The following is a 13,098-nucleotide window of genomic DNA, read 5'->3' as shown; positions in this document are numbered from 1 at the left end:
CAGCCCCTCACCACACGCAGCAGCAGCTCCACTTGCTCCTCTCTCTGCCCTGGCCATGGCCCATGGCGCCGGCATGGCTGGAGGGGGGACAGGGCAAGCACAGGGGTCCGTACTCCCAAGAAGGAGACATCCAGCTGCATTTCTTTGCCCATGGGTCTCTGGCAGTAGAACTGAGCTTGTACATCCCCCAAAGCAAAAGGGTTTTTTTGTTGTCTAGTGACACCACGTGAGGGTGTTGTCAGGAGAAATTAAATTTGATTAATCTCAGAAAACAAAGGCGTGTGTTTGTCTTAAAACTCAGTAGCACTTTATGTGCGAGGAGTTGTTTAGATCAGGGCCTGCCACGTTCTTTGCTGCTTCTGAGGGACATCTGCGTGTCCTCCTGCAGCTGCTGGAGCTTACCAGACCCCATCTGCCCAGGTCAGGGTGGGCAGCAGGTGCGCCAGGAGGAGGAACTGGGTGATGGAGCTGCTGTTAGACATTTGTTGTTTCTTGCCATGGGGGCCCTCTTCTAAGAAGGAAATGACAAGTTAAAATCAGGACACACTCCTCTGAGCACAGCCACTCCATTTTTGTCCCCCTGCTGCACCCTTTCCCCTGCCCAGCCAACCAGCCCGGGCAGCCCCAGGGCTCCGGAGGCAGCACAAGCCCGGCAGGAACTGTCTGTGCACACAGGTGCTTTACCACGGCCAGGACACTGGCGATCTCCAGGGCTTTTTGAGGCACCTGAGCAGGAGGGCAGGTCCCGGTTGCAAGGGCCCGAGGGCAGCGCTCCTGCCCAGGGCAGCGCTCTGGGGCAGCACAGGCAGCGCCCAGCCAGGGGAGTTCACGGACCAGGAGGGCAAAGGGGAAGCCAAGGGCAAACTGGAGAGAAGCTAATGATAACAGGTGGGATCAGGAATGTGATTTCCAAGGTCCGCCTGTTGTGGTGAATTCAGATCACTCAGCTGGTTCATCTTGTGCATTCAGCTGATTTGACAAAACTAAGCAAGGGCGATATCCCTATGGTGAAGCAATGGCAAACACAGCAGTCCAAGAGGGCATGGGAATGATTGCATCGCGAGGGGAAGGCAGGGGGCAGAAACCCAGACAAAATTCCAGGTAGGAAAGTCTCTCTTTCCAAACATTTTAGCCCACATAAGACAATGCTTGTGATGTCCAAGCTTGGAAGTGAACTTGCTTACGTCATTTCTGCCAAGGCTTCTACATTTTCTAATGATATTAATAAATAGTTCATCTACTGAGCAGGAGTGAGTGACTGGGATGTTAAGTTCACTGAAATCCATGGATGTGTCATTCAGCTCAAAGACTACAAAAGAGATACAGACCAAAACCTTCAAAGCTAGACACTCCACTTGACTCTGGCTTAACTACAAAAGTCAGTCTCTCTCTTCAGTCTCTCTTACTCTTCCTGTATCTCTCCAAGAGTTTGCCCTTCCCTAGTCACCACGACAACAATGATTAATGTTTTTTTCTGGCAAATATACAACAATGGTGTTAATGAGACACAAGACAACAATCTCATAAAACCAGAAAGCATGTTTAAGAAAAGAATACGAGTTCATGCTTACCTATCCCAAATTGCAGAAATTTTTCTTGCTATGGGAGAAACATTAGTAATGAGACAGAGAACAAGTAGAAGGAGGCAGAAATTGTCGTAAGACATTCCACATGCAGTTTCAGTTACAAAATTCAGAATGAGAGCTTGGTAGTGGAGCTAGCTCTGTTCAAGAACTACTGACATCACAAAGAAAACTCTACAGTCACTCAGATCCTAGAGGAATCTTGATGAATTATTTTTATGTAGGCTGCCTTCAGTTACATTGGTTTTTACATGCATGTAGCATACATTTGTACATGAGTAAAGGGTATTGCTATACACCTCTCTTTTTCTTTTTTAAAATTTTCATTAGAAACATATCCTAAGTGATGTTCTTATGAAAATCTGAAATCTAAATTTCAGTATATTGTTTCTAGAATTTTCATAGAATCATAGAAAGATTTGGGTTGGAAAGGACCTTCAAAGGTCATCTAGTTCAACTCCCCTGCAATGAGCAGGGACATCTTCAACTAGATCAGGTTGCTCAGAGCCCCATCCAGCCTGACCTTGAATGTCTACAGGGACGGCGCATCTACCACCTCTCTGGGCAACCTGTGCCAGTGTTTCACCACCCTCATTGTAAAAAAATTCTTCCTCATGTCTAGCCTGAATCTCCCCTCTTTTAGTTTAAAACCATTACCTCTTGTCCTGTCACAACAGCCCCTGCTAAGAAGTCTGTCCCTATCTTTCTTATCGGCCCCTTATAAGTACTGAAATGCCACAATAAGGTCTCCCTGGATCCTTCTCTGCTCCAGGCTGAACAACCCCAACTCTCTCAGCCCTTCTTCACAGCAGAGCTCTGCCAGCCCTTTGATCAGTTTCATGGCCTCCTCTGGCCCCTCTCCAACAGGTCCATGTCTTTGTTGTACTGAGGGTTCCCGAGCTGGACACAGTACTCCAGATGAGGCTTTGCAGAAATGCATTTTGCTAAAATTTGGCAGCACTGGATTCTTTGTTTGAATTACTTGTTTGTTTGTGTGTTTGTTTCTGTGAGATGACAACTAAAGAAAGAGATATAACTTTACATTTTCTCATTACAGGTTATATGCCTATTAAGACAACAGATTAATAATGGAACCATCAAAAGAATATGTATTCAAATACAAAGGGTTTTATTTTGCAGTAATTACTACACCTGAACACGTAACTTACCTAGAGGATTTTGAAATAAATGATAGTGACATATTTATAACTACTTACCCCAAATCAGGTAAGAATGGAATTGTTTCTAAAGGGGGGGAAAATCTGCCTTTATTAAGCCATCTAACTGCAGCAGTACCTAGGGTTGTTAGCTTTACTTTTAGACCCGAATCATCTCTGAGTATATGCGGTGTAGCATTAAGTACAAACCCTGCATAGCTATGGTCTGAACAGCCAGACACAAGGTTCCTGCTCATGTCCAGTCAAGTTGATCTAACTCATTCTTGGACTCAGTCTTGTAGGTGTACTCAGAGCAAGCTACACACAAACCAAACTGACCTCCTGTGCCTCACAAACACCGACATAGTTTTGGTAGGGCTGGGTGCGTGAGTGTTGGAGATGATTCTGGGATAACTGGAATGACTTGTGGACTCACATGGAAGGTGATTTGGTGGTTGTTGCATCCAAATTACAGCCAAGCAGGAGACCCGAGCAAATGTGAGTCACTGATCTACACTTCCTTTCAAGGATAATGAAATACTATTTGCCTACATAGCAACACAGGACACTAGTGTGATGAATTCTGCATTCCTATACCTGAAGCAAATGCAACTGAGCAACCACCTGGCTTCACTGTCATCTTACATGAAATCTAAAGTCTTGACATGCCTAGATCTGTGTAGAGATCACCGTACAAGTTCACTTTATGCTCTAAAACTGGTCTACTCATTTTTCAAGACTGCATTTCTTTAGTGATTAGTAGTTAATGACTTCATCATGCATTAGGCAGTGATTTATGACTAAAGCCTTGACAATCTGTGCTTGTACTTTCAAGGCCTCTGCTATCCTCTTCTCTTTGTGCTCTTAGGAACCTCTACCATTATTCTTTGGTTTTCTTCAGCAGCCTTCAAGATGCAGCCTTCAAATAGCATGGCCAGTGTTTCATTAGCATATGTCCTTGTCCTAGGGTCACTGAACATCTTGCTGGAGTTCACTGTTCCCACAGGTATCCAGTTGAAATACCTGAGGCAGAAAGACATTCTTGAGTGAAGCCCAGAAGGAGTGGCAGGCAGTATCAGGTGTGGTTGTGGTGAAGGTACATGCGATACGAGAAGCCTGTGGAGGGGTCGTTGAAGACAGAGCGAGGGGACAGGGAGCCCAGGCAATGCTAACTTATTGTCAGGTAGCACTGAGGTGAGCTGACCAAGTAAGGCAGAGAGGGAAGATAAGAAGGCAGCATTTAAGGGGTAAAAATGTTATGGCACTGAGATGAGCACATCTTTGCAAGTAGGAGTTTCATGTTGAAAAGTTATGGACTATTCTGGGACACGAAGCAATCGGAATACGATTTTGAGTTATGAATTGCACAGAATGTTATCTCTTTCTCATTCACATCTTTTCTTCTGTCCTGCCCCACTACCCTCTTTCTTCCTGCCCAGTTGTCAATCTAAGGTACCCTTCAATCCTTCTGTTGAATCTCTACCACTGTGCAGAAAAGTTGTCCAGGTTGGTTATGCTGAGCAGAGCAAGACAGTCAAAGTTGTGAAATCATTGGGTATGGTTCCTCTGAATCCTAGGGCTATTTCTTTTTCTTGCCCAGTGATGTTAAATCTACAGTCTAATCTCCAGAACCAATTGCTTCCATCCTGGGTGAGGTCTTAACAACAAGGCTTCAGTTTCAGATGCCTTCCTTTCTCTGTGCTTGCTCAGGATAACCTATAGCAATAATTCAATGCTCTTCTGCATCAATTTGAATTATCTCAAGTGTCCATCTTTACTGGCCTATCATGTAAAAGGGGAAAGGAACCACCACTAGTATCGTCCTGAGAAGGTCAGACGACCTGGGGCTAAACAGTTCCGCTCATTGCCCAAGTGAGCTAATCATTCAGGATTTGCCTCCCACTATTACCAGCTGGCACATGAACACACACTGGTGTCACGGAGGCACCCCAAAGTCAGTTTAGGCAGACAACAAGGTCCAAAACAGACTTTATTCTGGCTGGAAAAGTGCAGCCAGTAAACTGACTAGAAACAGGGTTTCTACAATTAGTTAGCACCCTGATAACATAAAATGCAGGTTCGTATATCAGTTGAGGAGATTATTGGGGTGCAGCAAAATAAGAATAATGAGGATCCACAGCGTGCATGCACACACTCACAAGAAACAAAACCAGAGCCCTCTGCCCTGTTTTGCCCACAAGAAACAAACACTCACCTGTTTCAGCAAGGACTTACTCAAGGATATATCCAGTAAATTATCACTCACCCAAACGAGGAGGCGAGGCGCTCCCAATCCCGGGAAGTTTCCTTAGACAGCGTTCCAGCCTAAGGGGAGGGCTCTGGCTCAGCAGACCTGCTGCTCCAAGACGACCACACAAAGGGAGTCTTCGGCAGGAGCCCTGTTTAGAGTCTGATCAGATCTGGCTGTGGGCATTCCAGAAGCTTCTCAGCTTCTCTGGGCCCCTCCTCTGCTAACGACTCTGTCAACTGACTCCGGGTCCCCACAAAAAGAGCCGTTAACTGCCCCATTGGAGGCCCCAGTTCTCAGAGGGGGATGTGCAACTGCCACACCAGTTCTCGGAGGAGGGAAGTGCACTTGCCACAACTGGCAGAGCGGTCGGCCACCTTCAGGGTCCTGCTTTTTTAGATCATCCTTGCCAGCAGCTGTGACCCAGGAGTCAGACCTTCTCCAGGGAACTTTAGAAAACCTGTTGTCACAAACATTTGCTTTGTGGGGTTCGCTTGTGCTTTACAAACACAGTGTTATCAGCTGTTTGTTTCATGGCATCTCACAACACTTTGCAGGAGTTCTAGAAGCAAAGGTATTTTCCAGATCCACACAGCATGAGATATTTTTAGGTGTGTGGCCCACAGAGATGCAGCCGTTCATGTTGCCACAAGAAGATGAGGACAGACATAATTTTTGTGAAGCTGAGTATACTGGCTGAAGGAACTGAAGGTTTAGGTACTGGCTATGGCTTTTCTGCAGGAACAAAACAAAAATATGCTTCCCTTTTGCACTCAACAGTCACTAAAACAATGTTTGCCCTCTTCAGTATGTAAGGTTGTATTTATATTCACAAAGTGAAACTCCTTATAGCTGTGCAGATGCTCTGTTTATGACAATATACTATAATTAAAAAAGATCGAGCAAAGTTCAAATCAAAAGTTTCCTTCTCAGGAACTGTGTGGACTCAAAACATTTTGGCCCTAATAATGAATTAAGGCCACCGTAATGGAACAGAAAATATGGAAATGATGGACAGAATCCCATGGCTGGAATACAATATAAAAAGTGTGGATTTTGCCACTCTTCCTTTGCCTCGTATTTTTGCCACCCACCTGCCTTACTACTTAGTTCCAAGAGACATGAGAAACAAAAGAGGACATGTAAGTGATGTTATTTTAACAATTTCCTTAAAACCAACCATGCCAATTTGCCTCAGTAATTGGTCCAAATCCTACCTTTTTCCTCTTTCAGTTCCCTGTGTTTTGGTATAAATATCACCTCCTTCATATATGTGGGGAGATCAGGGACCTTCTAAAGCCCATTTCTTCTGTTTCCTTTTGCCAAATCTCTCCACTTCAACACTGTTACAGAGAGGGGTGGTGCACCTCAGCAGGATCTGCCAGGGTCAAAGACTTGCACTGATTTTCCCTTTGTGAAAATGACCAATTCCAGTGAAGTTATGAGTCTGAAAAAAAGTCTCCCACACAGAAAATATGAGTAGGATGGGACTATAGTAGGTAGGAAGGGAAAGTGAGAACTGCCTTTTCTTACTCCCCAGTGCTGTGAGTTTTTGAATAGGACTCTCCATGATAAGCTGTGCCATAGCTCAGGGCCTGTCTCCCATGGCAAGTGCCTCCCTGGAGACAGCTGTAACCCGGCTGCTACACTAAGGCTCACTGACAGAGCATGGACACACGGGCAAATCTGAAGATGTATATGGGATGTATGCTTCTAACAGCACACCGAGAATTGCCTTAGCCACCTTACGACAAATTGTTACTTTGCTCCCTGGCAAAAGATTTCACACTTCTGCTAGTCCTTCTTATAGTGGTGCCCATGACTTCTGCCCCTTTCATCCTTATTTCTGATGAAGGACTCCACACAGCTGAGTGAGTGGAAAGCTGTGGCAGAGCTCTGCCCATAGGGGCCGTGGAGACCAGCTCTTAGTGCTGTTGTTACCTTCTGCACAGATACGGGTGTCATGGGAAACTGCTATGTGCTCACCTTCTTCTTCACAGTGCCAGTGAAGTTTGGAAGAGAAAGCTTGCATGCAGAAGATCTGAAATCCAAATGATGCCCAACAAAGAATGAGAAAATTGCCCCAAAAATCACACAGAGCACACCAAGTCAGAAAATATGGAAAGTCTTCTGACTTCAGGAAAATATTTCTTGCGGGGGGGATCTTTTCCACTTTTGCTTGAATATGTCACTCAGGTTCATTTTTTTTATCAAACCATAGAATAACTTTTCCTGTGATTTCAGATCAGAGCTTTTGAACTAGGCATTTATTGGGTTTTCCTGCAATGCACTTAGGAATCCTTATTTTATACACCTTGGAAATAAAGGTTTTCGTTTCACAAAAGATAATCAGATAAATTTTCAACTAAGCAGGAATCAAAAGTAGTCATTTTACCCAGTTAGAAAGGCAGTCTGAGAGCATGATTGTTCTGTCTCTCCCTGCAAACATTTGTAACCTCATAAGGGCGACATGCCAGGCTGTATTTTCTCTCCCTAATTAGACACTAAGTGTTAAGGAGCAGAAACTTAGTAGAAGCTGGCACATGCTGCCAGTCGAAAGGCAGGAGGCTGCCCATCTCAGTGGTGGTGCCTGGTCTCTGCCTGAGGCAGCAGCTCTTCTGTGGTCAGGAGTCAGCAGAAGCCAAAATAACCCTTGCCTATAACAGCTCCTTCTTTTAAGATGCCAAGGCTCCCTCTTAACATGTCATTCCAAATCTGTCTGTGTGCTGCCTCTGGCAGCAGCACCGGGAGTTTAGATCACAGAGTAATGATGCTGTCAACACTACAAAAGCTGGGATTTACAAGAAACTCTTCTTCATTTCATTGTGACTGTACACAGAAATGTGAAGCCGAATCGAACTAACAATTTTCTAGTGTTATTATTTCAACCTGACTGCCTTGCACAAGTGATCCGTATCACTGAAGCCTGTAACACTAATCCCATGAAGAGAATTAGCCGCAGGCACTGTACAACTGCAATGGCAATGACAGAAATAACACCACCTATAAACTAATTGCCAGGACTACGTTATCCAGAACTTATCTAACATGATTGTCATCTTCAGACTGTTTTCACACATTTTTAGTGGGTTCTCTACGGACAACTGCACTGGTTATCAAGGTAATGGAGTCCTTTAATATCTCTGAGACTAGTCTTATTGTTTTACAGGTTATTCATGTTACCAGGAACCCTAAGGATGTTATGGTTTCTTACTATCACTTCTCCAAATTCATGAACACATTAGAGAAAATACTAGATTTTGATCTTTTCATGAAGAGGTTTTTAGCTGGCAAAGGTAGCATATCTTTCTTACTGTGGAGCCCAAATTTTATTCCCTGACCTCAGACTGAAAGGAGATTAATTATATCAATAAATATCAATTACCAGAATCCTCAGCTATGCTGTAACCTGAATCCAAAGGTGCAGAGGCTGAGCTTGACACCATTTTCTGATGAAAGCTGGTCCAAAGGGAGTAGCATTTTCATGTCTCTGCTCCCCAACAACATGCAAGCTGCTTATTTTACCTGAATTGGATGCTGATGCAGAATATGACTGAAAATCTGGTAGCACTTTCTGCACTTGGTTAGTGGAGCTGAACCGATAAGAATAGAAGTTGTACAGCAAAGATAGAGAAGTAGTTTTTTGCTTCTGCCAGTATTAGTTGAGATTACTAGAAACAAAAGAGAATTTGCCACATGAGCTCAGAGAATTGTCACAAAGACTGTGAGTATGTATTCCTCAAATTATCAAAAATATTATTTAAAAAAACTCTTTCAAAGACATAAATGACCGATAATTTTACTGTTTTACTGCTAGCTCTTAATAGTATTTACCTTTATTTTTTTGTTTTAATAATTTCCCTTGCTCGGTACTTGCCAGTTCATGGATGGATCATGTTGCAGGCTGGTACAGTCATGCAGAGGATTTCAATATACTCTTCCTTACTTATAAAGAAATGAAAAAGGTGAGGCCAATTAGTATTACTGCATTCAAGATAATCTCTTCCCATATTGAGTACATTTTCAGACAGCTCTTTATAAGTATGCTTTATACTGGAAAGTACTTAATCCATTGTGGAGTAGATTCAAATGGAGACTTCTGAAAGGATGAAGTAATTTGTCTCATTGGTTCAAGGTCTTATCAATTAGTAGACAATTATTAGGGAAAACACCTTCCAGTCTGACAGACCTTATCTTCCCTGCGATCCCAAAATATCCTTTCTGAAATAGTACAGAACAAGAATTTTGCAAGTATCTTTAACAGGAATGTTGTGTTCATAAGGACAGTTCCACTAAAGGAAGTGCTTAAGAGGCAGGCTTTAAAGTACTTGAGGAGATCTCAGTTTGCTGACCAGAAGTTTCCTGTGTGGTTGCTGCCCATGCCTTTGTGGGATTTCTTGTTTCTCGGGGGCATCTGCCTTTCTCCTCGTGGACAAGCCCCAGAGCCCCCCAGCCATGGCCACTTCAAGTGTCGCTGCCCCGGTCCCTCAGCCTTTGGAGCCTGGAGTTGCTCACGTCGAGTCCCTTGCTAGGACAACGACTGACAAAATCCCCATGGGCTGAGTGTCTTCACAGTGACAGGTGGGATTCCAGGGGTGACTTTGCCAGGGTGCCTAATGCGAGATGCAGACTGGGTTTGTAGCATGGGAAGCAGAACACAGAATTCCTCATCTCTAGGGGCATACTGCTGCCATTAGCTACAGCATCACCGCTCTCCAGTATTCAACTGATGCAAGTGAAACTATGCTCACATAAAAATTAAGGACAGTTTTGCACCTGAATATATGTCCTTTATTATCCCGTGTTCCATTACTTTATGCATTCAGTTCTTTGCATCATCAAGACTCTTCAAAGTAACTTTATTGCAGGATCTCAGAAGTGCTGTGCTGAACATCTGCAACTTCTTTGGCAAGAAGCTGAGTGAAGAGGAAGTGGACAGTGTTGTGAGACAGGCTACATTTGAGAACATGAGAAAAGATCCCAGGGCAAACTATAAGAACCTGCCAGAAGAACTAGCAGAGAAAAACAAGGGCAGATCTCTACGTAAAGTAGAACCAGTTCAATGCAACAATTATGTGATCCCACACTTCTTGGTATGAGATGAACCAAGGGTTTCTGGTCTCAGCTGGAATGCCCCTTTTTCAGAGGGAGAGTTCAGGTTGGTGCCAAATTAAATTTATAAGAGCAGTTTTATTGCCATGGCGTCAGTGATTTTACCATATTTTCCTGAGGATAATAAAAAAGTAACATTTTACTGATTGCAACTCAAGTTGTAACAGACCTGTCAGAAACAGGAAAGGATTTAAGGATTGTACCAAGCTGGGGGTAAGATAATACTTTTTTTTACTGTTTCTTACTGTCATGGTTTAACCCCACCCAGAAACTAAGCCCCACATTGCCACTTGGCTCACCTCCTCCAGTGGCATGGGGGAGAGAATCAGAAGAATAGAAGTGAGAAAACTCATGGGTTGAGATAAAAAGACAGTTTAATAGGTAAAGCAAAAGCCATGCATGCAAGCAAAGCATGCTTCCCATGGGCAGGCAGGTGTTCAGCTGTCTCCAGGAAAGTCAGGCTCCATCATGTGTAACAGTTACTTAGGAAGACAAATGCCACCATTCCAAACATTCTCCTCTTTCTTCTTCTCCCAAAGTATATACTGAGCATGACACCATATGGTATCGAATATCCCTTTGGCCAGTTGGGGTCAGCTGTCCTGCCTGTGCCCCCTCCCAGCTTCTTGTCCACCTGCAGCCTTATGGCTGAAAAGTCCTTGACTTGGTATAAATATATTGCTTGGCAACAACTGAAACATCAGTGTATTATCAACATTATTCTCATACTAAACCCAAAATGCAGCACTATACCAGCTACTAGGAAGAAAATTAACTCTATCTCAGCCAATCCAGGGCACTTACTTTTCAAGGCAAGGGTCACCTTAATTGTGTGAGCAAAGACCTTGTTGCCCAACTGCCCTCTGAGTCCATGTACGGCATCCCTGGGCTCCTGGCCATTGCTAAGATGTCCTAATGCCCAGTGTAGGAGACCTCCAGGAATTAGAGTGGTACATTGAGAGAAAAATGAGAGGTATTGCTCTTAATAATTTCCTCTTTGATCTCAGATAAATCAGTAAAACACCAGAACAAATTAGTTGAATAACTTTATGAGGAGTCAGGATTATAGGTCTATGCTGTGGTTTATTCACAGCACTTAGATTTGGAAGCATATCCTCGAGAAAGCTCACAAAGCCTCTCTCTGCTGGCCAGTGACAGGGAAATGCTGAGGAAGCCAGGAATTGCTTCCCAAGACTAACACTCACTGTTTGCAGTGCACTTCAGAGAGGTTCATATTCTGCTTCTCACCTCCCTTTGCTGCCTCTTTCCACTGTTGGAGACTGGAAAAACATCATGACAGTGGCACAGAGTGAAAGGTTTGACAAAGTCTTTAAGGAGAGACTGAAGACCTTGCCCATCAAATTTGTCTGGGATATTAATGATGAAATGTAGGCTGGTTTTGAGTTTCATCATCCTTTGGTGTTTATACTGGATGGATGTATCTGAAGTTTTGAAAGAAAATACATCCACTTTCAGCTATGTTACAGAAATAATAATGATGACAGCTCAGTCAGAAAATGTGAGTTATCTGAGGAAGCTATTCAATTCCAACAGTTTCTTGTTTGAAATTTTACAAGATAGCTTAATCAACTTTCTTAGTAGACTGACTTCCTTTCTTCATATTTGCTTTTACTTTCATTGGCTTTAATAATATCAGAGTTGTAGACAACCCAGTGAGGATAGATCGGTGTTGCTAAAAACTCTCTGAAAAATATTTCAGTTGTGCATTTCATGAGGCTTCTTTTGGTAGAATCTTCAGTGTCCAAACTGGAAGATTGACCAGCTCTGGTATGGTTATGCTTTGATGTTTGATTTCCTATTTCCCTGGTGAACACCAATTCTCAACTGTTTGCTATTAAAGTGACCTTCGTGTTGCATTCTCTCGTGTTGCTTATTGACTGAAACACTTCATTGTGTTGTCTGTCATGGTTCTTCAAGTCATGTCTGACACTTCGCTACATGAAATACAGAGGAAAAAACACAAGCCATAGTCATGGCAGTTTTTAAGTGAACATCCACTCTACCACACCTGATGATCTACTAGAACTACTGATGTGAAAAACTACCTTCTATGATGACGTCCTTCCTCATTTATTCATTGACTCCCTATCATGGTTTAACTTGCCCATGATTCAGCTTCACATAGCAGCTTGCCCATGGGCTTCCCCTGAGAAGACAGAGACATATCTCAAGATTTTTTCCTATCAACAGCTTAAAAATATTTGCAGATTCAACAACTCTACTCCTGACATGAATCCGGTCTATGATATATTCACCTTTGTAGACAGTGGTGACTTTTAGGTTGCTTACAGAGGGAGGTCCAACTCCTGCATATTTCTCAACTCCACCCATTGAAACTACTCACAAATTAGTGCTGTAGTTTCTTCCCTCTCCATGTACACACTGTTAAGTCTCTGATAGATTTCTAGCAGCTTTTTCCACTTCAGTGATCTTCTGTCCCTTTCAGCACAGCCTCAGTCAGAACGGCAGAGAGAGGGAAAGGACATGATCTGAGGACAAAACATTTTGTTTCAACTTTTTTTCAGACACCAACCACACTTCTCTAGTGGGGAAAGCAAGTTTTGGACCCTCATCCCTGCCTCCTGCTGTTGTCTACACGACCAAACTATGGTGGCTGCTTTTGATTGCTATTGAATCAATATCCTAACAATAAGACACAGCAGGATACAACTTCTAATTTTAAAAACATTCCAAATAATAATTTTGACTTGACAAAGAGCATCTAATCTTGGCTTTTCCAAAAATTTTTCCAAAAACTTTCAGACATACTTTCAGTTCATATAACAGCTTTTTGTTGCTTGTTTGCTTCTTTCACTGGTCCCAAGGGATCAGCTCTTCCTTCTCATTTTCAATCCACTCATTTTAGCCTCCTGATATATTTTACCAGCTTTTTTCCTGGGCAGAATTACTTCCTGCAATGCATAGTTCACTGCTTCTATTAGGCAAAGGTGACTCCATATAATTAGCCTATAAGAGG

General features: G+C 43.2%; 1 protein-coding gene across 1 annotated transcript; it reads left to right on the top strand.

The window, feature by feature from the left end:
• The first annotated feature begins 2,662 nt into the window (after positions 1 to 2,662).
• On the top strand, positions 2,663 to 11,492 carry LOC135987679 (amine sulfotransferase-like). The gene is given in 6 exon segments (XM_065632729.1): positions 2,663 to 2,810; positions 5,922 to 6,130; positions 8,158 to 8,282; positions 8,857 to 8,953; positions 9,857 to 10,036; positions 11,367 to 11,492. Coding segments are annotated over 6 exon segments (876 nt in total). The 5' UTR covers positions 2,663 to 2,671.
• Positions 11,493 to 13,098: the final 1,606 nt, after the last annotated feature.

The sequence above is a fragment of the Caloenas nicobarica genome, chromosome 3 (genome assembly GCF_036013445.1).
Source record: "Caloenas nicobarica isolate bCalNic1 chromosome 3, bCalNic1.hap1, whole genome shotgun sequence".
NCBI lineage: Eukaryota > Metazoa > Chordata > Aves > Columbiformes > Columbidae > Caloenas > Caloenas nicobarica.
This window is presented reverse-complemented; position numbering and strand designations above follow the sequence as displayed.